Source organism: Ceratotherium simum, chromosome 22 (assembly GCF_057802395.1).
Source record: "Ceratotherium simum simum isolate JZ-2026a chromosome 22, ASM5780239v1, whole genome shotgun sequence".
NCBI classification, from domain to species: domain Eukaryota; kingdom Metazoa; phylum Chordata; class Mammalia; order Perissodactyla; family Rhinocerotidae; genus Ceratotherium; species Ceratotherium simum.
Window position 1 is genome coordinate 38,283,855 of NC_141921.1, and position 26,115 is coordinate 38,309,969.

The following is a 26,115-nucleotide window of genomic DNA, read 5'->3' on the forward strand; positions in this document are numbered from 1 at the left end:
TCCCAGTGACTTGAGGTCCCCCCAGGTCGCTGGACAGTCCGGATGAACTGGGCATCCTCGGGCAAGGTCCTGGGCCTCTGAACTGTCATGTCACCTTCTCCAGACAGACCAGCCTGTTGGGCAGCCTCTTGGCTTCAGCCCTCAAGGATTCTGCCTGTCTCCAGATCCTGCCCACCAGTAACAACAACAACCATTTTCTGAGCACCTACTATGTGCCAGGACCTTTATGTGCTTTATCTCATTTCATTCTTATAGCAATTACGTGAAGAAGGTACCTTCATCACCTGCATTTTACAGGTGGGATAATGGGAAGGTAAAGACACAGAAGGTAATAGAGCACTAGCACTCAAATCCAGGCCTGCCCAGCTGCAGGGTTTTCCCCACTCTGTCATCTCAAGCTCCTGCCTAAAGAATGGAATCCATCTGATTAACTCGCCCACAGCCAGCCCCTTCTTTCTTCCTTCTTTGAGCTCCAAGAAGCTGTGAGGGTTCCTTGTGTCGATAGCGCCTCCTGCTGGAAGCTGGGCATATGTCCCATATGGAGGGACAGAAGGGGCTCCAAGCTCCAAGATTTCTGGACCTGCCCCAGAAAGTTCTTTAACCTCCACTTTGTCTCTCTCTGAAGTCAGCCTCACTGTCCCATCTGGGCTGTCTTCACTTGTCACCTAGGGCACAGCCTCCCACCTGCTCTCAGGGGTCCCTCCCACCCACCCTCACTGGCAGCCAGAGATTCTAACTTCCATATGGCTTCCCACTGCCCAAAGAATCCAGCCAGAATGCTCTCTGGCCTGGCACTCAAGGCCTCCGTGGCTTAGCCCCAGACTGCTTCCTTGGCCTTGCCCCAGAAATATCCCCCCACCGTTTACTCAAACTCCCTGAGCTTCCACATTCTGCTTCCTTGGATCTGCTCATCCTCTTGCCAGGAATGCCCCTCCCCCACCTCCGCTCCTCAAACTCCTATCCATCCTTCAAAGGTGAGCCCAAAGGCCACCTCTTCCATGAAGCCGTCCCATCTCTCCTTAGCTTGAATTAACTTTTCCCTCCTCTGTTGAAGCAGAGGCTGTGCATACCAGAGAGACTTCCAGCAGCACCTGTATCTCTTCCTGAAGGCTCTCTACTGCGGGCCACAGACCAGGAGTGCTGGGGAATTACCCCAGCCCCCACCCAGGCACAGCCCTCCACCCATGATTCAGTTGGAAGATGGAGGACGAACGCCCCAGCTCCCTTGTCCTTCACTGGGATAACTGAGTTCGTGCTCCACACCGCCTCCCAGAGACCCAGGGGATCAAGCTGCAACTTCCCACAGCAGTAAATCCCTTGATACCACTCTCCTTATCGACTCCCTAAGCTTTATCGTCTCAGTTCCTCAGTCCCCTACTGGTGTTTCCTAACTGAATTCTTGTCACAGGATCTGCTTCCAGGGGCACCCCTGCTAAACCTGTGCCTTCCCTCCACGGTACTTAGCTGATGCACTTGTCAGCAGAGGCCTTGAGTGATGACCATTAAAGACACAGGCAAGATGGACCGAGCACTTTCTACATGCCCAGTCCTTTATATGTATTACCTCTTTAAACTTCACGACGATGTGGGAAGTAGGTGCCACGGTTGCCCCATTTCACAGATGAGAAAACCAAGACTCAAGTTAAATGACTTGTCCAAGGTCTCAAAAGCCAGCAAGTGTCCAGGCTGGGGTTTAAATCCCAGAGGACTGATTCTAGATGGAGAATTTTAACACCTCATGGGGTGTACCAGGAATAATTATAGCATCTGCCTCCCAGGTATTGTAAACGCCTAAGAAGTGTCCTTATAAAAGGGTGCGTGTGTGCGCGCGCGCATGCGTATCTGCACACATGTGTCTCCCTTGCTAGATGGCTCGTAAGGGTGGACTGTGTCTGATGCCCTCCTCCCACCGAGCCCAGTGCCTGTGTGATTACTACGTGCTTGTTAGAATGAGGCAACAACCCAGCCTCCCAGGACCAAGGCATTAAGGCCACAGGACAGGCATAAAGGCTGAGACCCAAAGGACCTGGCGCCAGCAGGGACCAGCAGGCTGTGTGTCCTTCGGCAGGTACTGCCCCTCTCTGGGCCTCACTCTCCCTTCTCTGGGCCTCATTTGCTCCTCTGTCCAGGGAGAGGGTCCCACTCTAAGGGACCTGACCTCACACAAATGGAGTCCCTGAATATTGACCCCCACCGGGGGGGGGGAGGTCCCAAAAGCTAAAGGAAGGTGCTGAGGTTGGACAGAGACAGGAGCATCCTTGATCCCTCAGGACGGTGCCCGCTGGTACCTCTCTCAGGTCGGAAAACCTCCTTCCTCCTGCTTCTAAAATGGGGATCTGGCGCCACCTTGTGGTCTCCACCTCTTCCGTCTTCCACCACGTTTTCTCTGCCTTGTTTATTTTCTTGCCTTTGACCCTGCTGATGGCCCCTGGGAACTCCAAAGCAATTCCACTCTCCGCACCAAATATTTATCTCCTATGCTCGGGCACCGAGGCTCAACCCAGGAGAGACAATCATAAGCAAGGCGGCCACAGTCTCTGCTTAACAGTTTAGAAGAGTCTGGCCCAGCACTTCCAACAGAAATAGAATGCAAGCCCCAAATGCGTACCTCACATGCAACTTTAAATTTTCTAGTAGCCACATTTTTAAATTAAAATAAATAGGTGAAACTAATTTTAATAATATATTTTAGTTGAGCCCAATATGTCCAAAATATTATCATTTCAACACGTAGTCAAAATTCTTTTAATTATCCTCTTTTTTGCATACTACGTCCCCGAAATCTGTGTGTATTTCACACTCACAGTACATCTCAGTGTGGACTAGCCACATGTCAAGTGCTCAGGGGCTCCGGGTGGCAGTGGCAACCTACCCTGTTGGACAGCACGACAGACAGACCAGTCAGCTCCCTCTGACCCCGTGGCCACCCTTCAGAGATTTGGCCCATCACATCTCTTCAGGATTCACTTTGTAGCTTTGCTTTAGGGGCGTGGAGGGGCTACAGATCCAGGTTCTGTCCTCCCACAGAGCTGGGTGCGAGAGAGGGTAATAAGAGTTCTACGTCTGGGGTTGTAGCAAGGATGCCTGGCAGGAAGTAAACGTTCCATAGATGGTGACCTAATGAATCAAAAGCTTAGCCCACTTTTTGGCACTGTGATGGTTAATTTTATGTGTCAACTTGTCTAGGCGATGGCGCTCAGTTGTTTACTTAAACCCCAGACTAGATGTTGCTGTGAAGGTATTTTTTAGATGTGATTAACATTTAAATCAGTAGACTTTGAATAAAGCAGATCGCCTTCTATACTGTGGTGGGCCTCATCCAATCGGTTGAACGCCTTAAGACACAGACTGAGGTTCCGCAATTCTGCTTCAAGATTGCAACATGGAAACTCTGCCTGAGCATCCATCGTGCAGATTTCAGACTCAAGACTGCAACATCAACTCTTTCCGAATTTCTAGCCAGCCCACACAATCACGTGAAGCAATTCCTTAAAATCTCTCTTTCTCTCTGTCTCTCTCTCTCCCTATCCATTTCCATAGGTGATGGTATCCCTGGAAGGCTTTGAAAGGCGAATATAGAGCAGGACACACCTTCCTCGTTCTGCACACCTACGGTTAAGGGTTGGATAACTACTTGGCTCAAGACATCACATAAATGTAACATCCCAGCCCCTCCCTCCCCCTGAGTGAAATGTCTTGCAGGACCGAGGGCTGAGGCAGAGGTGGAATTGATGCCCCCATCCCAGAGCCCCTCCTTCACCAGCTGGCCAGAGTCCCCTTCCGAGAGAGTGGGGTCAGAGGGTGGGCTTTGCTGGGGAAAAGGGGATGAGAGGGAGCAAGGAAAGGCCAGGGTGTGGGAGCTGCTCTTGAGGTCAGGCCTGCTGGGTGCCCGGGTTGCAGAGTCAGCGGGTGGGGAGGTCCCAGGCGCAGAGGAGCTGCCTGGGGGTGGATGGCCCAGGCCCCCATCACCTCACCACCCTGGCCTCCCATCAGAATGCCCGTTGAATGAGGCTCCACTGGCAGCCAGAGTGGTTTTCCTAAAGCGCGTGTCGTGTCACTGCCACGATTCAAGGTCCTTCGGAGGCTTTCCTGTGACCTTAGGAGAAAGCCAAAAGTCCTTCACCTGACTTACAATGCTCTATGTGACATGGCCACGGCCAGGCCAGCTTCTCCCCCACCCCCAGCCCTGGCCAGATGGAACTCACCAGCCCCGTGCACATGCACTTCTCTCTGCCTGGAACATCTTCTCACATGCCCCTCCCCATGCCCAGCTCACCTCAGGGTCTCACCTTGGACACCCAGCTCCCTCCTGTCATTCTACATGGCAGCCCTGCTCCCCTCCTCTGAGCCCCCAAGGCCCTGGCTCAGCGGCACCCCCAGAACTCCTATGCAGGAAGGCCTTAGATGCAGCCATCTGCTTGGGTGGCTTTGGGGGGCCTGATGGTACTCACAGGGAACTCCCCTGCTCCTGCCCGCCCCCTCCCCAGAACGGCCACGGCTATGCTGTGGCTGCCTGTTTCCACGCCTCAGACCACCTGGTACATGGTGCAGCCTGGCACACAGTGGTGCTCACTAAGTATCGTCCAGTCCGTGCCCAGGGTTCTCCCCTTTGCTGTCTGGCTGGGTGACCTCGTACCAATCCTTCCCCGCTCTGAGTCTCCTGAGCTAATTAGAACCTTGCTTTGATTTGCAAACTCTGAAGTTCTGGACCATACAAAGGGGGCTGATTATGGCACCCTAGGAATGCGTGCTCACGACACGTGGTGGAGGTTGTTTAAAGTGTGTTACGAAACAGCAGGTAGAGTCAGAAGCCTGTTTTTACAAAAACTTAAAATAACTACAGTCATGCGTCTCTTGACGATAGAGAAATGTTCTGAGAAATGCATCGTCAGGCAATTTCAATGTTGTGTGAATGCCACAGAGGGCACTTACACAACCTAGATGGTCTAGCCTACACACCTGAGCTGTATGGTGCTAATCTCATGGGACCACCGTCATCCACGCGGTCCGTTGTTGACCAAAACGTTGTTATGTGGCACATGACTGTATGCATATGTGTAGAAAATAACTACCATCTCTTGGGACTGGTGTCCGGGCCGGGCCCTGATGTGCTAAGCATTCTACTGTGTATCATCTCGCTCTTCCCTCCAACCCTGTGGGCTGAGTACCCCTGGGATCTCCTATATAGATGAAGCCAAGGCCCAGAGAGGCCCCCCAGCTAGTGAGGGGCAGAGCTGGACTTGACCCAAGGTTTGCCAGGTCCAAAGGCCGCACCCGCTTCACCAGCAGGCCGCTGGCGCCTCCGTGCAAGTGGAGGATAATAATAACTCCCACTCATAGGGTCGTTGGGAGGATTAAACGAGCTAAGAGATGCAAAGCCCTTAAAGCGGCTCCTGGCACAGCCTGAGGGCCCAGTAAGTGCCGTCACCCACAACTGCAGGGGACAGCCTCTGGGCAGGCCCTGCGACAGCATGCTCAGAAACGTTAACAGTGGTCTTCTCCAGTCTTGGGGTCACAAGTGATCGTATTTTTTTATCTTTTTCACAATGATCAGGTATTACTTAGTATTTCTTTCTTTTTAAATTCTTGCATATAAGATGCCCTCAGTAAGCTGTCAGTCTCCTCAAGGTAGGCCCTGAGATGTCTGAGTCACCCCCTAGGCTCCCCCAAGGCCTAGCACAGAGACCCCCAGTAAAGGATCATAGCAGGGAACAGCCCAGATGAGACCCTCCCAGCCCAGGGTCTCTGGCCACATGCTTAGCAGGGGCCAGAGTTGGGGTGTGGGGTGCCGTCAGTGCCTGGAACTGGCCCAAGCTAAGCCTGCCCTTGGCTGGCATTCCCCAAAGACACAATGAGATGGCTTTTCCAGGCCCCAGGGGAGCAGTGGGGGCAGCCGTGATGTGTGAGACCTCCGGCCCTGAATCCACCAACAGCTGTGACCACTTCAGCTATTTTAAACCCTCGGGCACCCGGAGGCTCCCGTCACACCAAACCCTAGCTGTAGCCCAGCACCACGGGCCCTGAGCCAGGGGCAGGAGCCCTGAGTGTGGGTCGGTGGGTCTGGGTGGGATTTTTTAAGGAGAGGGAGTTTCATTTTTTTTTTTTTTTTTAATTTACTTTTCCCCCAAAGCCCCAGTAGATAGTTGTATGTCATAGCTGCACATCCCTCTAGTTGCTGTACGTGGGACACGGCCTCAGCATGGCCGGAGAAGCAGTGCGTCGGTGCGTGCCCAGGATCCGAACCCGGGCCGCCAGCAGCGGAGCGCCCACACTTAACCGCTAAGCCACAGGGCCGGCCCTTGGAGTTTCATTTCTTGAGCGCTCGCCTTGTGCCAGACACCGTGCTAGCATCTTCCTTACGTTGTCTCATTTAATGTCATCCTTACATCTATGCTGAGAGATCAGTGCATTCACAGATGAGGAAAATGAGGCTCCGAATGGCAGGGTGAATGTCCAAGGCTCCACAAAGGCAGGTTTCCTCATCTACCAATTAAGACACCACATTCCTCCTCTGCTCTCATGCACCTGCCCCTGTCCCCCCTCCCCACGGCTGTGCAAGTTCCGATCTTGGCTCTGCCATTCTTAGGAGCTGTGAGACAGAAGGCAAATTCTTCAACCTTTCTGCGGCTCCCTTTCGTCATCTGTGAAGTGGCAGGGTTACTGGGAGGGTATAATGATCTCATCCTGATACATGAAAAGTGCCGCTGGAACACCCCTGGCACGCAGCAAGCACACAGGAAGGGCCCGATGTTACCCCTTCTGTCCTGGCAGTCATGCCTTCTGCCTGACGTTGTCACTGCCCTGCTCCTGTTGTGACCTGCCCCGGCCTCCCTGGGGGTGCAGTGTTCCTCCCCCGACTCTGGGCCCCAGCTTCCCAGTGGGTGAAATGAGGGTGTCATGCTCACTGATCCCCAGGAAGGTGGGAACCCTGGCAAATGCCCAATATCTGCCACATAGTAGGGGCTCAAAATTAGTTCCAGCAGAGGGATGCTCAGAGCCCACCACCAGCATCTCGCAGTCAGCTCCAAGCTGCACAAGTTTTCTTCTCCTTTGGCAGGTAGCCACCCTCGAGCTGTCTCCTGACTGGATGATGCACTCAGCAGCCGCCAGGAGCCTACCACAAGTTACCAGCATCTCCCTGGGTCTGTGCAGCTTCTGGGGCAGATGACCCCCTAGCCCAACTCAGGCCTTCCCCCTTCCCCACCCCCATTCCTCCCAGATCTAGGCTACCCAGGAGCAGCTGGCTCTTCACTATCTCCTAATTTGGGCCTCCTGGAGGAGGCCACTGGGGCCAGGGGGCAGGGTGTGTCTCAGCTTGTGAGACACTTGTGAGCCCCTACCCTCCTATTCAGGCACATTCCCTCCCAGGGCTCCCACCCCCCCCCAGAACCCCACCCCGTCTTAAACATGCACCCCTCCAGCCTGCCCCATCCTTCTTATAACCTCTGCCCACTCACACCCCCACTCCATGTCCCCTCTACCAAGGACCACTTACTCCTACATGGCTGAATTATCTGAACAAGCCCTGGCTTGGTTTCAGAGCTGGAAGGGTCTGGGATAGGGGTGGGGGCTGGTTCAGGCCCCCACTGATGTCGTCCTGCAGCTCAGCCTCCTCAACACACAAACTGACCTCTGCCGTGACACCCTCCCTCGCCCAGGTCCCAGGCCAGAATGGTGCCCCTCATTGCCCCTCCACGGGAACACCAATATTTGGGTCCACAAACACTGGTCAGATCAGTCCCCTCCTCTCTAACTCTCTCAGGCAGACCCAGCTGGGGTCTTCATCCACCCTGCCCAGGTGCACCTGCATGCAGGGCAGCCAGAATGGCCCCTTTCACTTCCACTCCTGACCACTCCTCGCTGAGGAAGCCATGCCAAGGCTCCCATCGCCCACCCACCCATGCCTTGGCTTGGCATTGTGGCCCTGTAGGCTGCTGGGCTCCCACACGGACCCCTCTCCGTTTCTCCTCCGGTACCACGGATCTGATTGTGGGAGGGGGAGGGGGGTGTCAGGCTGTTTCTGGCTTCCTGGCTTGGCTCAGGCGGCTCCCTCTCCTCCTTACCCCTTAGTCTGCGAACGCCTCCTTTAAGAAGGCTCAGGTCCCCGACCCCAGGCGGGGTTCGGGCACCCATTCCCTCTGGGCTCCCACCGCCTCCTGTCCTCGCCCCTGTGGCAGCTCTGCGTTTGCATTATCTGCCCCGCAAGGCTGGCGGCGCGCGGAGGGGAGACTGGCCCTGCGTCCCGGCGCCCGGCTGCTAGGAGCCCACTGAAAGTATGTCGAATGAACGGAGCAAACCTAGCGGGGAAGGGAGAAATTGGCAACTGCTGACCTCACCCCGACCACAAGGGGGCGGGAAGAGCTGGGGAGGGCGTGGCCGCGCTTGACGGACGGGCCCGCAGCCCACTGAGGGAGGAGACAGGCGGGTAGTCCCCGCCCTCCGGCTGCAGGATAAGTCAGAGCGCCGGCGCCGGCGGTCAGGGGCTGTGGAGCGGGCTCAGCTGCGGCAGGTGCTCCGGGCGGACCTGGACGAGCGCGGACCCGCACGGCGCCGCGCACTGCGGGGAAGATGCTGCACGAGCGGACGGTGCGGCTGCAGCACGGGAGCCGCGTGGAGGCGGTGTACGTGCTGGGCACCTACCTCTGGACCGATGTCTACAGGTGAGCCGGCCCACCGCGCCGGGCCGCGTCCCCTCCGACCCTGCTCGGCCCGAGACCTCGGCCCCAGAAATCCCGAGACCCTCCCCGGGCTCGGAGACGCGGACAGCCTTCCTCCAGCCGAGTTGACCTCATCCCCAGGCCCCCGCGCCCAGAAGTCCTAAGAACCTCACCCGGAAACCTGACAGCCCCCAAACCTTGTGTCAGCCTCCCCGAAATCCTGACACCCTCCCAGACACCCTGACACAGCCCCGGCTCCCTCACTACCCCTTTCCAGCCCACCTCCGCTGCACCCCAGTCCTTCCCACGCGTGAGCCTCGCCAGCCCCTCTCCCAAGGGGACCTCAGCACCGCATCAGCTTCTCCGCCCTCCTCTCCCTTTTCACTTCCTCGCTTTCCCCTCAGCACCTGCCTTCGCCTCCTGTATGCCCTGCGCTCAAATCCTCCTGGCTCACCACCTACCTCAGCCCAGCCCCTTGCCCTGCTCCCGGATCAGCTGAACTTCCTCCAGGACGTGCTGGGGGCTGGGGCAGGCCCAGAGGGGAGCTGGCCCGGATCGGAATCTGGCCCCGGGGATTGCTCAGGCTCGGATTTCGCCGTGTGGGGGCTGCTGGTGGTTGCCTGTCCCCAGGCACTGGCCGTCAGCTCCATGTCCCTGAACACCCTCCCCTGACTTCACCCTGGGTCAGGAAGGGACCTTGTTCCAGATGGTTGAGTGTGCCGAGGAGGGATCTTTGGTTTTTTTTATTTTTTTGTGTGTGTGTGAGGAAGATCAGCCCTGAGCTAACATCCACGCCAATCCTCCTCTTTTTGCTGAGGAAGACCGGCTCTGAGCTAACATCTATTGCCAATCCTCCTCCTTTTTCTCCCCAAAGCCCCAGTAGATAGTTGTGTGTCATAGCTGCACATCCTTCTAGTTGCTGTATGTGGGACACGGCCTCAGCATGGCCGGAGCGGTTCGTCGGTGCGCGCCCGGGATCTGAACCCCGGGCCGCCAATAGCGGAGCGCGCGCACTTAACCGCTAAGCCACAGGAACAGCCCCAGGAGGGGTCTATTGTCAGAAGAGTGCCTCTGAGTCAGAACCCTGTTCCCTCTTCCTCTTCTCCTGTCCACAAACTTTGGTGGGGTGCAGGATTTCTGAGCCAGCAGGACGTGGGGTGGGGGACTTGAGGTCAGGGCCCCAGCACTACCCCCACAGCCCCCAGGAAGCAGCCAAGTACAATGATCCATCTCCCTATAGTGTGTAGGGCGGGCCTCGTGAAGGTGCGGCTGGTGTGAATGAAAGAGTGGAAAGTCCAGGGTAGGATCATGTAGCCCTCTCTTCCAAGCATTTGAAATGTTCCCCAATGCCAGGGTGGGAGGGGTCAGTGCTGAGAGGACGGAGCATGCAGGACTCTTAGGTGGGACCCTGTGCTGATAACCTTGGGTGAGTCCCCTAACCTCTCTGTGCCTTCAGCTGAGGTGGAGGTGCCAATGTGGCTTATTGCTCCCAAATCATTTTGTCATCTGAAGGGTCCTGTCTCTCCCAGGCCCCCACCAAACCCCATCCCTCTGTCTTCCCACACGCCCTCCCCAGCCCATTTCTCTGTCACGTCCAGTGGCCCTGGCAGTCCCATCCAGCCAGTCTCCTGCCACGTCCTCAGCAGGCACTGGCCATGCTGATAGCATCAAGCCCCAGCCTCCTTCCCGAGGGCAGAGGGCCCGGTCACCGTGCGGACCAGGGACCCTCTCCGCTCATCTGCCCCTGGCCTCAGTTGTCCACATGTAAACCTCAGGGGTGATTTCTGAGGGTCATAACACAGCAATGGAGTGTGGGCCGGGCCTCAGTAGCCTGGGAGAGCGCCGCTCCTTCCCCCACCCCCAATCCTAAACTAGGCACTGCCAAGGAGTGGGCCGGGAGCCAGGGCGCTCAGGTCTCTAAGCTTCAGCTGTCACCATAGCCGCCTGTTTGTTCACTGGGGCACTTCTGGTGCAGCCTGAAAGGCTGGCATGGTGCCTCCAGCCGGTGGTGGAGAGTAGAGAAGGGGCCACGCTCAGGCCCCCTGCCCTCCCGCTGTCCTGGCAGAGAGAGGCCCAGGAAGAGTGGGGACAAGGAGTCAGGAGGTGTGGACTCATCCTCCGTCGGGCAGGGGCCACAGATGTGACAGTCCCCTTTGTCCTTTCTCAAGAAACCAGCCACAGCCACAAGGACTCACACCTCCCACCTGCCCTCCACTTAAGACTCTCCCCCACCCCCAAGAGAAGCAGCGTGGTCTAGACCAGCACCACCCGACAGAAATAGAAGGCAAGCCACAAATAGAGCCACAGGTGTAATCTTTAATTTTCTAGTAGCCACAGTTTTAAAGTTAAACAGGTGAGGGCCGGCCCCGTGGCTTGGCAGTTGAGTGCACTTGCTCCGCTACTGGCAGCCCGGGTTCGGATCCCGGCGCGCACCAACGCACCGCTTCTCCGGCCATGCTGAGGCCACGTCCCACATACAGCAACGAGAAGGATGTGCAACTATGACATACAGCTGTCTACTGGGGCTTTGGGGGAAAAAAAGGAGGGGGATTGGCAATAGATGTTAGCTCAGAGCCAGTCTTCCTCAGCAAAAAGAGGAGGATTAGCACAGATGTTAGCTCAGGGCTGATCTTCCTCACAAAAAAAATAAACAGGTGAAATTAATTTTAATGATATCTTTCATTTAACCCAATCTATCCAAAATATTATCATTTTAATATGTTATCAATGTAAAGATTATTAATGAGATAGTTTACATCTTCTTTTCCTTACTAAGTCTTTGAAATTCAATGTGTATTTTATACTTAGCACATCTCAATGTGGCCAACTGCATTTCAGGTGCTCAGCAGCCGCAGGTAGCTGGTGGCCACTGTCCTGACCAGCACAGGTCTGAAGCAGGGGTGCTCAACCTCGGCACTATTGCATTTGGGGCCAGATCATTGTTTTGGGGGGCTGTATGTTGTAGGACGTCTAGAGGTATCCATGGCTTCTAACCCCTGGATGCCAGTAGCGACCCCCCAGTGGCGACAACCAGAAATGCCTCTGGATAACGCCAGCAGTCCTCTGGCAGAAGGACAAAATCACCTCCAGTTGAAAACCACTGGTCTAGTGGAAGGAAGCCTCTTCCAGGACTATGGAGACAGGGCTGTTACTGCTGCTGTTATTCCTGGTGTCTGTAGCAGTGAGAGCTGCTGTCGGTATTAATAATAGCGGGAGACATTAATGAGCACTTATGAACCAAATGCATTATCTCCTCTCTTCCCCCGGCGGACCTTGGAGGTCATGCTGGGATCATCCATTTTGTAGACGAGAAAAGTGAGGCTCAGAGAGGTAAAGCCGTTTGCCCGTGGTCGTGGTCGTGCAGGACTCAGGTTCAGATCTATCTGACTCAGAACTCGTGCTCTTAACCTCCACTCTATCCTGTGTGGCCCTGAAACCAGCAGGTTGACCTGGATGACCCTCTCAGCCTGGGTCCCTTGCACCCTCCACCCAGGCCACAAGCCCACTGCTCCAGGAGACTTCACCCACCTCTTCGATCTTCCACTTCCCACCCGGTCCTTCCCAACACAGACACAGGTCCTGACTCAAGCCCCTCGTGAAGCCCCCCAGGGTCTCCAGTGAGACACCAAGGGACAAGACCTGGTGGACTCTAGGCCCAGTTAGTTAGGGAGGGGTGTCTTGACCGCTTACTCCTGAGTCACAAAGTGAATGAACAGGCCTTAACACCCAGCCCCGTTTCCCAAGGGCTCTGGGCCCCCTCTCCTGAGATGGGCACTCGGCTTCTCTCCCCTCCAGACACACAGCAGGGGCCTCACCTACCCCGTTCCTCAGCAGACCCTGTGGTCCACCCACCCTCGCCCAGCAAATCTGGCCCTTTGGGGATGGATGGCCTGGGCCAGCCACATTCTGAGTGCTGGGCTCCAGCAAGCTATGAGTAGATGCACAGGAAGAAGGAAGTAGGATTCTTTTCTAGAGATTTGTTTTGCGATAGTTGTTAAAGACACTTGCTGTTTCCTTCTACTGCTCCCAAAGGTGCGTGTCTTAGGTCTGGCACATGTCCACCTTGTCCACACAACCTCCCCCATGGTCCCTTAAGCTGGCAGCCACTTCTTCGCTGGGGCTGGCCTGGGGCCCCATCTGATTCTGGCGTGAAGTTGGAGAGAGGGCCGGAAGGAGTGGCGTCCCCAGATCAGTTTCACCCTCCCCACCCACCTCTGCTGAGGGATGTTTTCTCTGCACTGGAGTCAGGGTCACCCCCAGAGTCTGGAGGGGTTGGAGAAAGGGCAGAATGGAGTAAAGTAATGGAGTGTTCACACTCTCCCCGACTCTCCCACTGACCTACCAACCGGGCCCTGGAGACACCTTCTCCTACCTCTCCTTGATTTATGCATCTGTCCCGTGGGGGGAGAGTTCTCGACTGGGCAGGTGGCTCCTTCTGCCTGGTGGAGAAGGGTCAGGATCTGTATCCTGAGGTCTGCAGGAGCTGCAGGGCAGAGATGATGTTAACAGCTGTCTCTTGCCTCTGCAGAGCAGTCTCCTAGTTACATCTGACCTCATCATAAGCCGTGAGGTGGGAGGTGGGGGTGATGATACCCCAAGGTAGAGGCTGACTAGCCATTCTCCCGGCAGGGCCTTGCCCATCACTCTCTGGCAGAAGATAGGAAGAGGGCACCAGGGCAGGAGTTCCTAGACGTCACACAGTGAAATGCTGGGAAAACAGAGAAGAGTGCAGATATGGATCCTACCCTGGGAAGAGGCTGGAGAATCTAAATTCATCCCCATCTCCCTCCCTCGACTCTCTCTCAGACTCCCTCTCTCTGTCTCTTGGTTGGTGTGAGTGATTTAGGAAGTTAGAAAGTATGCTTAGGACAAAGGCCAGGGAGGGTCTGCCATCCATTTTGAAGTGATGGGAACTTGGGGTGCCGTGGATGCTGGACCCCACCTCCCAGACTCCATCTCCTGCCAACTCCCCTGCACACATTCCACTCGGCCACATTGGCTTTGTGGATGCTGTCAGCCCTTGAACGCACCAGGCTCCTTCCCACCTCCAGGCCTTTGCAGTGCTGTTCCCTATGCCTGGAGCCCTGGCCCCCAGACCTCTGTAAGCCGGACATTTCACCTGCCAAGTCTCAGCTCAGATGTCACCTCCTCCAGGCAGCTTTCTTGACCACCCCCATTTCTGATGCCCTACCCCAAGCCACAGGCACTCTCTGCCTCATTACTGTCTCCTTGTCTTTGCAGATCTTATTTACTTAACATTACTAGCTAACATTTATTGAACACTTATTGCGTACCCGGCAGGCTTCTCAGCACCTTGCATGCTCATCTCACATGTATTTAATAATCTACATGTGTTGAAACTTCATAACAATTTTATGAGTTGGATACTGTTATTGGCCCTCTTTTGCGGTTGGGGAAACTGAGGTAAGGAATGTTTGTCCAGGATGACACAGCTGGCGAATGGTGGAGGTGCCGAGCCCAGGTCTCTAACCACTCTGCTGGGCCAGCTTCTGGGACTCGTGTTATAGGCGTGTCCTCCTCCACGCTCACTCCTTCCTTGTTCCCGTGCCCCTCCCACCCTCGAGTCAATGAAGGGCTCCTTGGTGAGTGAATGAATGAATGGAGTGGCTGGTGATGCATGTGGACTGGCCTATCGTTAGGCTGAGCTCTCCACCCCCAGCCTCAAGGAACGGGCCCATTGGAAGGGCCGATGAAAGTCAAGGGCGTATGGCCAAGCTTGGCCAGTGCAGCGCTTGCTCCTGAGAGAATGATGGTAGGAGGAATCCGGGCCAGGTCAGATGGACCCATAAATTAGAAGATCCAGCACCCTCAACCCTACAAAGGAGACCCTGCCAGGAGCTACTCCAGGGCTCTAGTTTCAAGCCGGTGCCTGGGGGGTGGGCAGGTTCTAAAAAGGACCTGGCCCCCTGTGTATCGAGCCCACTGCCCCCTGCACAGCTGGGGGCCCTGGGAGCCTCCACTTCCTGCCCACGGGGCCCTGAGTCAGGATGGGAGCACAGCAGCAGGGCTCACCCCAGTGCCCACCCCCACCAGACAGGTGCACCTGTTAAGCTCTGGGGGAGGTCAGTTTTCGGAGGCAGCTCTGTCCTGCCCGGCTGTGCCAGACCATGTGCCCAGGGGCTTTGACTGGCTTAAGCCTGCTTATCTCAGTCACTCACCCAAGAGCCCAGGGCAGGAAGCCAGTGTTTGGTGTCCCCTTGCTGGGCCTCTGACCCCCACCTGCGAAATAGGTAGGGGGCTCAAGAGGTTCCTAAGGGCTTCTCATGCAATCCTCTCCTGAGCCAAGCCTGGCACTCTCCCTACCTGGAGGACCTTTAGGGAGGATGTGACTTATGGATCCTCTCCCAGGAAGGGAGCAGCCAGGCCTGGAGCTCAGAGAGCTTGAGTTGAGCACACACTCTGCCATTACCATCCCTGAGACTTGGAGCAAGTCCTCCCATCCATGGGCCTCAACGTGCTTGTCTGTAAAATGGGATGAAATTAATACAGGCTTCGTGGGAGTGTCGAAAGGACAGACTGAGATCATGTGGGCCAAGGGCTCAGAACAGGGCCTGGCATATAATAAATACTCAGTAGTTATCATGAATTAGTATTGGGTTTATTATAATATTATTAAAACAAATAATAATGGCCTCAAAGAGTCCATAATGCTCATGGGAGAGAAATGTTGAACATTTGTTAAGTGTTATTTGAGAGACCAGCAGAGGGAGGGAGAGATGAGTCCTGGCTCGTGAGATCAGGGAGGACTTCCTGGAGGAGATGGCAGTCAAGCTGGATCCTGAAGGATGGATAGGAGTTCACAGTGTGATCAGGACATGCCACACAGGAGCAAAGGCACCTGGCAGGAAAGTTGGCTCACATGGGGGCAGAAAGGGCACAGTTTCAATGGCCTGAAGTGTAAGGCTGGAGAGTCGATGAGCTCAAACCGGGGCTTTAAATGCCCAGCTCAGATGATGGATGTTGTTCTGTAGGCAGTGGGGAGTCACTGAAGGTGTCTGGGGAGGGAATCACCATAGACTAGGTCGTTTTTTCCCTAGGGAGAGGGCCCGGGGCAGCTGGAGGCACCAGTGCCTGGTGAGAGAGGCTGCTGAGGTTACCGGGCAGAGAAGGGGTCTGGCTGAAGACAGAGGTTATGGTTGGCCTCCACCCATCCCTGTCCAGGGCAGCTACCCACCTCAGGGCTCCAGCCGCACCATGCCTCCCCTCGTCCCTCTCCTTGAGGGTGCTCGCCGTGAGTTGCACACCAGGCTGGCACCCATGTCCCCCCCTCAGACTCCTGCAAAGACCTGAGGGCAGGATGTCACGCCCAGGCTGCCAGGAGCTGGGATCACTGTGGGGGTGAGCCCGGCTGGTGTGAACGAGGCTCAGGGCGGGTGGATAAATGGAGAGATCCTGATGCCAGCTAGGAGCAGGCACGTCGTGCCCTCCAGTCTAAGGCTAAGTGAGTCGCTCCAGCCCCGAGATGCCGAGCTGGTGACCCTCCCCACTGACGGAGCAAAGGCCGGAGAGTCTGGCTGGCTCCCCAGAGGACACAGCATTTGTGGAGCTGGGCAGATGTCAAGTCACAAAGCCCGAATTCCCTTGGGTTGGGCTCAGTAAACATCCCTCTTCTACATCTCACACTGCCTTCCAGTCTTGCTCAAAGTTCCTTTGTGTGACACCAACCGACTGGCCATTTCTCTCCATTTCCATGGCCACACCTGCTCCCAAGCCACCATCATCGCTCACCTGGACAGCTGCAGTCACCTCCTTGCAGGTTCCCCCACTTCCACTATTGCTGTCCTGAGATCCATTCCCCACCCTGCGCCCTGGGCCATCTGTTTACAGCGCAAATGACCATGCCGCCCCTGCTTAGAAGCCTTCACTGCGCTCGGGAGAAAGGCCAGCCCCTCACCATCACCTGGATCCTCTCCTCCCAACACTCTCCCTCCCCCTTGCTCACCAACTCCGGCCACACTGACCTCCTTCCGGTTTCCTGAACCTGCTGGACTAACGTCCACCTCAGGCCATCACCCAAGATGTCCTTGCTGCTTGGAATCTCAGCTCCTCTTCCTCTCCTCGCTTTGCCCAATTCAGTGGTTCCCGAGCTGTGGTCCCTGGACCAGCAGTACCAGCATCGCCTGGGAGCTTGTTAGAAATGCAGCTTTTCATTCCACAATGTATATCAAATCAGCACGCTGTACACTTCAAATGTATACAATTATTTTTGGCAATTGTTCCTCAAAGTTGGGGGAAAACAAGAAAGAAATGCGGTTTCTCGGGCCCCAGCCCAGCTGAATCAGAAACCCTGCGGATGGACCAGCACCCTGGATTCTGGCGGGTCCTCCAGGTGATGCTGAAGCACACTCAGATTTAAGAACCACCGGTCTGGTTAATTCTCGTCTGTGCTTTCGAGTGTCAGGTTTAGACCTAGCTCAAATGCCACTTCCTCCAGGAAGCCTTCCTTGACTTCCAGATCAGGGCCCCACGGCACCCCATGCCTCTCCTCTCTGGCAGTTATCACAGCTGTAATTACACAATTACTCGTGTAGTCCATTGAAAGTCTTTCTCTTCCACTAGAGCACGTGCTCCAGGGGCCCAGGGAACACGTTATCTTTTTTGCCCATCCACCCCCAGCACCTAGAACTGTGCCTGGCTCACAGTGAGTGCTCAATAAATACATGTTGAGTGAATGAATAACCACATAAGCAGGCCCTCCTCTCCAGCCTTTCCTGGCAAGCATTTATATTTACTGTGTGCGTCTACAGGCAAGGTGCTGAGACAAAAAGACAGTCCCTACCTTCAAGGAGCTCACTGCCACGAGGGAGGATCAACACAGGATAAATCAACTGAGTTGGTCTTCAAGTAGGGATGGACAGTTGCCAGGCAGAGAATTCAGGGAAAAGTATGAGAAGTAGAAGGAACAGCATATGCAAAATGCACAGTGAGATGGAACGATGCAGGAGTTGAGAGGGTGGAAGGAGTTGCAGACAATGAGGCTGGAGAGTCAAGTCGAGACGCAGCGGCTAAATGAAACTAGGTGGACGGCAGGCTAAAGAGTTTGGATTTTATTGTGTGGGTAGGCACTGAGGCTCCCCTGAAGGTTTTCAAGCAGACAAGTGACCTGATATCTTAAAAAAAAAAAAAAGTCACTCTGGTAATACAGTCTGGGAACCCAAGAAGGGTGGGTTCATTCGTGTATTTATTCCCAAAGTGTGTATTAAGCATGGCCGTGTCCTGGGCGCTGGGATACAATGGTGGGCAGAGCAGATGTGGTCCCAGGAGCTGGCAGTCTGTCATTCCGTCCACACTAACTTAAGCCTCTTTCCCATAGCAGGAGATATGGGCACCACTAACATCCCCACTCTGTTTCCCTCGATGCAGTCCTGGGCCGTCCCTGAAGCCTCCGGGGACAACAGAGGTGCCTGCAGCCCCTGGCTCTCGGGTTTCTGTGGGTGATTCTGAGCGATTCTTCCTGGGGAGGGAGACAGCCAGCAGGATCCACGGGGGACAATGGCTGCCTTTGTTGCTTCTGCCAGGGCCGCTCCAAGAATAGCTGTTTGCTCAGCTCACAGCAGGGCTGGTGCTGGGGTAGTAGGAGGGTGCGGGGCTCTGCAACTCCAGTGTGGGCCGAGTGTTGACCCCCTGAGCCTCTGGGGCCTACTCCAGTTCCTCACTGGCCCGGAGGAATGCAGGTGGCTGGGAGCAACACTTTCAGCAACTACTGTCAGAGTCGGGTCCTAAACCCATCCTGCCCTTTAAATTTGTAAAGCATTTTTTCCTAAGTAGAATTGTATGCAGAAACTCGATATATAAAATCAGGTGAAATAACAGTGGCTCTGGCTAAAAAGAGGAGCAGGGATCCGGCAGAGAGACGCCCAGCTTTTCGGCGCCTCCTCCCCACCCCTTAGCCCAGGGCCCGCTCCCTCTGTGCTCTCCAGACTCCAGCCACCTCTGACCTGGTCCCATCCTCTCATTTGGCACTTGATGGAACAGAAGGGGAAGTGCCTGGCTCAAGGCCACCCAGCAGGTTGATGATCAAAGCCGGGACTTTCACTAGAGGAAAGTTTCCCAGACCCGAGCCCACGATTGCCCAGACTCGCGTGAATTTTACCAAAACCATATTCCACCTGAAGTACTGTTCACATTTTTCCTCAAATCAACTCACATTTTTCTTATAAATTTATTTTAAATGGAGATCCTGTATCGGTACCATAAATGGCAAGCCTTTATCAATTGCCATAAAAAGATAACACATTAATAAATACATAAATCTTCTTTACGTTGTGCATCCGTGTGCCGCCTAAAGCATCTTACACGCGTACCCACGCCTCCCTTTGAGGAATGCTGCCTGGCGCTTCTGCAAGGCTCACTTCTGTCCTGCTCGGCTCCACTTGGTTCGCTGGGTGTGCCCAGCCCTGTGCTGGGCTCTGCAGGAGGAGGGATGGGAGAGGCCAGACCCTGCCCACCGGGGCGTACAACCTGGAGGAGGACAGGTACCCCAAGGCAGCACCACAAGACAAAGTGAGCCCCTGCCCTGTGAGGGATGAGAGACGAAGCCCGAGGGACAGGAGGGGTGGGTGGTCATCCTGTGTCATTAGAGGTGGGCACATGGACACTCAGAAGGTGCAAGGGACACACTCAAGACCCCCTCAGCAAGTCAGTGGCAAAACTGGGCTCGAATTCAGATCTTTTGCACATGTACCCCCAATCCAGGGTTTTTGCTTAGAGGCTGTGCTTCTCCTAATGTTGGGTGTGGACAGAGGCAGCAGGCTGCGGCCAACAAGTGTCCAGGCTCAGATCAGCCCAGTGCCCCCATGCTGGGCTGAGGCGTGTAGAAGGTGGTGGACAGACAAGAAATAGAGCGGCCCTGGAGCTGCTTTTTCAGGCTCCTTTCCCAGCACTGGGCATGAGCTGTGGACCCTTGTCCACTCTCTCCTGCCAGTGCCCAAGACCAGCGGTCTTTGCCAGCAGCCGCTGCAGTCTGTGGCCTGGGTCAGAGAGACCCTGCCTGGCGGCCTCTACAGACTCACACTCACGGCCTTGGTCACCCCAGGGTGCCCAGACTGCACTGCTGAACAGCTAGACCAGTGGTTCTCTAAGTGTAGCCCCTGGACCAGCAGCACCCACGGTTCCTGGAACCGTGGTAGAAATGCACATTCTCAGGCCCCACACCAGACCTGCTGCATCTGAAACCCTGAGGAGGGGCCCAGCGATCTGTGCTTTGACAAGCCTTCCAGGTAATGCTGCTGCTGCTGGACTTGGAGAACCTCTGGTCCAAACCTGTCCTTCACCCCTGGCCACTGTTCACATCTTCAGCTGCCCCAGCTGCACCTCTGTCCTGCCAGCCTCTCCAGGGATGGGATCCACAAATCTGTAGCCTCAAAAAACACGTGAAGATTTAAACAGCACGGCCTGATCATTCTGATACTCAACCAGAGTGGAGAGCTCTTCTGGAACCCAGGAGCACCAGGCCCGCAGACACTTGCACCGACGTCTTAGTCCCAAGTCCCATGAGAATCCCACCTAAATCCCTCTGAGCCCTCTTTAGCCTCTGGGAACCTTCAGACTGGGGGCTGGATTTACAAAAACTGTCAGCCCTGGGCCCCTTCCTCCACTCGTCTCCCTGTCCTTCCTGTCACCCTCCTTAAGCCAGTGTCTTAGGCAGCCAAGCTGCCGTGACAAAATACCATAGGCTGGGTGGTTTAAAAACAGACATTTATTTCTCACAGTTCTGGAGGCTGGAAGTCTGAGCTCAGGGTGCCGGCAGGGTTGGGTCCTGGTGAGGACTCTGCCTGGCTTGCAGCCAGCTGCCTTCTCCTCAGGTGCTCACATGGCCTTTCTCCATGCACGTGGAGAGATCTCGCTCTCTCTTCCTCTTCTTATAAGGCGACCAATCCTATTAGATTACCTCTTGACTTCCTTACTCTCATGACTTCTTTAATTACCTTCTAAAAGACTTATCTTCAAATACAATCACAGTGCAGGTTAGGGCTTCAAAATGTGAATTTGGGGCACACAAACATTCAGTCTATAGCAACCTGATCAAACCAGTTATTTTCCTGCCCTGAAATCTTATGGTTTTTCAAGAATTCTGAAAGTCTTTTCCTTTCAATAGAAAACCACACCGGATCCCCAAGGAATGACTCTCAGGGAGGAATTCCAAGCCTTGATCACTGTGGCAGGAAGGAGGGATCTTTGTGACAGAGCCAGCCCACCCCTTCTCCTTTAGGACCCAAGTTCCAGGCTCCATTCCTGTGTACTTGGACCCTGCCCCCTGGCCTCCAGCTCAGATACAGGACGGGGGTTGGGAGACAGGGTTCTGGGCCTACTGCTGCCTTTGGAGCAAATTCATTCCTCCATCTGGGCCTCAGTCATCCACCCATACGGTACCCTGTGGCTCCCAAAGCTGGATGCCCATCAGAAGCATGAGCAAACATGTTAAGAATTCATGGCCTGGTGGCATAGTGGTTAAGTTCACATGCTCCGCTTCAGCGGCCCAGGGTTCGCAGGTTCGGATCCCGGGTGCGCACTGATGCACCGCTTGTCAAGGCATGCTATGGCAGCGTCCCATATAAAGCAGAGGAAGATGGGCATGGATGTTAGCCCAGGGCCAATCTTCCTCAGCAAACAAAAAAAAAAATTCAGATCCCTAGGCCCCACCCTCGAACATTCTGACTCAGTAGGTACAAGATTGGCCCAAGGAGTCTGTATTTGTAAAAAGTGCCTCTTTGCTACCAGGTGACTGCAGTACAGCTGGGTCCTTTGGGGTCCCCCAGACCAGACGACCTGGGAGGGCCCTGGCAGCCTTGCTCCTCAGGAGTCTCCTCCAGAAGCCCCTTGTCCCGCCTGCCCCAGGGATCCCCATGACCCGCTCTCCTCTCTCCCCACAGCGCAGCCCCAGCCGGGGCCCAGACCTTCAGCCTGAAGCACTCAGCGCGCGTGCGGGTAGAGGTGGTGCGGGACGGGCAGGCCGAGGAGGTGGTCTCCAATGGCAAGCAGCGCTGGCCCCTCTCACCCACCACCACGCTGCGGCTCACCATGAGCCAGGCGAGCTCCGAGGCCAGCAGTGACAAGGTACCACGGCTGGGGAAGTCCGCCACCGAGGGCTGCGGAAACAGGGGTTGTGCTGGAATGGAGAGGGGCTGGACCAGTGGGGTCTGATAGAAACAGAATGCCAGCCACACGTGTCATTTTCAGTTTTCTAGGAGCCACATTAAAGGAGCCAAAAGAAGCAGGTGGATTTAATTTTAATTTCTTTTACTGAACTCCATATATCAAAATATTATCATTTTGACGTGATATCAGTATAAAAACAGCGTTGAGATAGTTTACATTCTTTTCTCATACTGTGTCTAAATTGGGTGTCTACTTACACTTATAGCGCATCTCAGTTCAGACTTGCCGCATGTCAAGTGCTCAGTAACCACCTGTGGCTGCTGGCTACCGTATGAGACAGCCCAGCGTTAGCCCGTGGAATGACGGCTTCATGGAAGGTTAACATTGTGGGCTGCTGAGTGACGGAATGTTACAATCATTGGAAGTCATAGCCACAAACGTCCTTGGTCTCATTGTGAATAAAATGGGGTGCGGGACACCCGAGCAACAAAGTGATTTGCCCAAGGGGTGAGGCCGAGACCAGACTCTCGCTTCACTGGGTTCTCTGATCATGAACTTCACCATGTGCCCCATGGCAGTGATGGCGCTGGGCATTATCCAAAGAAAATAACTTCAGCCCTGCCCCCTGGGTGCTTAGCGGGTCTAGACATACACCATGGCAGATGTGGGGGCCCCACAGGCAGCAGAATGTACTGCAGGGACAGCTGGGCAGTCGGCACCCTGGGTGCAGTCTGAGAAGAGGGGAGTCCCCTGTCTAGTTGGACGGTCTGGGAGAAGTAGCCCACCAACCCTGGATTGCTTCCTGGAGGAGAGGGTTTGGAAGTTTGGAGAGAATGGGCTTGACAGGCTGAAGTCTGAGGTGGGGAGGGGGGTCCCTGCAGATTTTTCTGCCTGTGGTCTGTGATCTCTGCTCTTCTCTCCTCCCAATGCGCCCCCTCCGCACCAAGGTCACCGTCAACTACTATGAAGAGGAGGAGAACACCCCCGTCGACCAGGCTGGGCTCTTCCTCACGGCTGTCGGTGAGTTGGAGGAGCTGTGGCCTGGGTGCCTTTGTTCCCCGGGCACTGGTGTTGCCTCCCTTCTTAGCGGCACTTGGGCTGCTTTCAATGCTGCAGACCTGGCACTCGGAGCTGCCTCTAAATAATGCAGGCCCGGGGAGGGATGCCACACATGCACGGGCCCTTCTGTATTGGAGTGAGGGGCGTCCTGCAGGAGGAGACATGCCCTGGTTTGCCAGCAACTCAGCCCAATGTCAGCGTCCCCATCCCAGGCTCAGTGGGCCCCGGAGAAGAAAGAGCCAAGTCTGCTTCTCCCCCGCCTCTCCCCTGCAGCCTGGAGAAGAGTTTGCCTCTCACGGTGAGGGAAAGGGCCTGTCTACAGAGCCTGCGCTGTCCTTGACAGCCAGGCTCCCTGCTGGCCTGCCCTGGACCCAGCCGTGGGGGCATAGAGATGTAGCCTGGGTCCTTAACTCACCCGGTCCAAGCCCTTCGTTTGACTCATGAGGACAGTGAGGCCCAGAGAGGTTAGCGAACTTGCTCAAAGTCACACAGCAACTTGGTGGCAGCTTGAGTCCAGAACTCAGGATTATTCCCCTCCCAGGTTCTTTCCATCTGCACTGCACTCCCCTGTCCTGGGTGCCAGGGCATGTGGGATGTGGTCTTCTGAACCTTCCGTCACTCGACTCTTCTGCAGTTGAGGTATTACTTTTACACGTTTTTCAAATCTTGAATCATATAACGTTTAAGCCAGGAGGACATTTCAGAGGGTCAGTTTGTCCATCCAGCCTTAACTTAACATTGGCAGAGTTGCCACATGGCGGGGGCAGAGAACGTGCAGATATTGAGAGTCAGCGATGTGCTGATGCTTTAAAATGAGGACAATGTCTCCCGTTTATTCAGCACCTCCTCGGCCTCCAGGACTGTGCTGGGTGCTTGGAGGAGGAGGGGGAGGAGGAACACCTGGCATTTATTGAGCACCTGTGGTGTACTAGGCTCTAATACTAGATGTTTACTGTCATGATCTCCATCTATTCTTACGTCTATGCCAAGAATAGACACTATGATTGGCCCCATTTTACAGATGAGAAAACCAAGGCTCATAAAATGTAAAACAAATAAAAACTTGCCTGAGACTACACCCCCAGAAAGTGGTTTGTGGGACCTCCAAGTCATTTCAATTATCTCATTCCCCAGGGGTCCCAGAACTCCCCCCAAAAAACAACTAGTTCCCAAGTCAGCACGTCCTCCTCCAGCTGTGTGCTTTTAGCTGCCGAAGCAGGCTCAACAGCAGTGCTCCCCGCTTCTCAGCTGTCTCCCCAGTGGGCTTGGTTGCTGGCCACCCTGTCCCTCTCTCTGCACCAAGGGGATGCCCAGCCCAGGGCAGGGTCCTCAGGACAACCCTGGGGGGCCTCGGGAGATGGAAACCAAAGCCCCCAAGTTGCAACTGAGGGCTGGCACGTGTGTGACCCTCACATGCACACAGAGTTCCCAAGTTGTCTCAGATGACCACCCCTGAGGAAACCTGATCCCACAGAGACAGGGACACCTGAGGACATAAGCAGGAAGGGCAGTGCCAGAGGCCTGTCAAGTGAGGGTGATCCCAGAGGGCTGACCGCACCATTAGTGAGACTTGACCAAAGCAAGGCGGACTTAGGATAGATGGCAAAATAACACACTGTATACTGGAATTTTTCTCTGCGCTAGAAGATGGTAAGGCTGGTGCTCAGAGGAAGCCTCAGAGAGGGCAGCAGGGCCGAGACCCCGGAAGATACCACATGCGCCCGTGAAGAGTGACCCGTCTCATCCTTCTCAGGTTCTGAGGCTGTGCCTTCACTGAACGATTATTTGTTTAACTGCCAAAAGGTCCAGACATTTAGGTGCCATGGGCCAGTCAAATGTCCCCCCACCAAAAAAAAAGAATAAAAAGCCTGACGAAGCCTGATGCTCGGCCAAAAAGAAAAGACACTAATAAAATAATTTGCCATCAATTATCACCATCATTTTAACATCTAAAAAGTAGGCAGAGCATAATTTCAGAATAAAAAAACTGTCATTTACATTGTAGAAATAAAGCTTTATTAAAAACTCACCCCACTGAACTTATGTTTCCTTTTCCATCAGGGACCCTGGTGAAACTCTGGTTTCCTTTGGGAGCCACTGGTCTATCTGACCCCTCCAGGTCTTGTCTTCCCTCGGGCATCTACCCCAGGAGGCCTTGAGCCCCATGTCCTGAGTAATCGTACAGAGGCAGGGACACCCTGAACATCCCAAGATGATGGGACTGCCCTGCAAGGACATATCCGAGTCTCCCCTAGTTCAGTCCTAAGCCCACGCTGAGCAGAAAGAGCCCTGGCTTCAGAGCAGACAGAAGTAAGTCTAAGTTCTGGTTCTGCCCCCTCCGGCCACGTTGTGATCATTGTCCTTCTGAGCCTCAGTTTCTTCATCTGCAAAATGGGATTTACAGTGCACTCCTGCACAGTGCTTACAAAGATTCAATGGGATGGTGCGTGCAAAGGGCCTGGTGTGGAGTGGGTGCTCAGTCGACGCTCTCTTTCCTTTCTTCCCTTCCTCTTGGGGAGCCACATTTTCTCTGCCTGGGTGAAGCTGGAGAACCTGCTTGTCCCTCAGTCTTACTCCTGGGATTTGGGAGCAAACCCATGGTGCCCTTGGCCAAATCAGGCCCTGGATTTTTGTCCCAGTCCTGCCAAGGACCGTGTGATTTGACAAGTAGCCCACCCTCTCCAGACCTCACTTTTTCCTAGCTATAAAATGAGAATTTTGAGCTCATTGATCCCTGGGGGCCTTCAAGACTCTAACTAGGGCTGATTTGCAAAGCCCTCCCCTCTTAAGGGGGAAGTTAAGCGGGAAAGTGGGAGGAAGACATAGTCTCACCCTCTTTGCTGTGGTCCTGGTGACGGGAGCAGTACACATCCACAAGCTTTGAGAATTTTTAGCATCAACCTAAGGACCTCGTTCCTTGAGCCCCCTCCCCAGAGCCTAGGATAATTGCCCTAGTTGGCTGTGGAGGGAGAGTCCTTCCTCCCCACCACCCCCCAAGCTGCCCAGTAAGGCAAGAAGGCCAGGCACCCTGCCGCTGTCCCTGGGGGCTGGCATCCCGCCAGCGTGCTTGTGCCTCTGTGTCAAAGCCGAGGCCTCGAGGTCTAGATTCTCAGGGCCGACTGCTTTGAACCCAATCCCACTGACATTTCCCGGTAACCCGCCCCACAACCAAGGTGCCACCTGACACCTTGGGGCTATTCCGGGAGCTGAGGTCGGATGCAGAGCCTCTGGGAAATGTCGTCTGGAGCCCAGAGGCCCTGAAACAGATGTCCTCCCCCAT

At 54.9% G+C, this 26,115-nt stretch overlaps 1 protein-coding gene across 3 annotated transcripts in view; it reads left to right on the forward strand.

Annotated features, from left to right (window-relative positions):
* Window positions 1-8,491: 8,491 nt before the first annotated feature.
* The window catches only part of PADI2 (peptidyl arginine deiminase 2), a 45,668-nt gene continuing 28,044 nt past the window's right edge, over window positions 8,492-26,115 (forward strand). For all 3 annotated transcript variants that reach the window (XM_004425631.3, XM_087446725.1, XM_087446726.1), the window contains exons 1-3: window positions 8,492-8,660; window positions 21,551-21,734; window positions 22,724-22,796. In XM_004425631.3, the coding sequence (XP_004425688.1) occupies window positions 8,569-8,660; window positions 21,551-21,734; window positions 22,724-22,796 (349 nt within the window). In that variant the 5' untranslated portion in view covers window positions 8,492-8,568. The remainder of the gene's footprint in view (window positions 8,661-21,550; window positions 21,735-22,723; window positions 22,797-26,115) is intronic.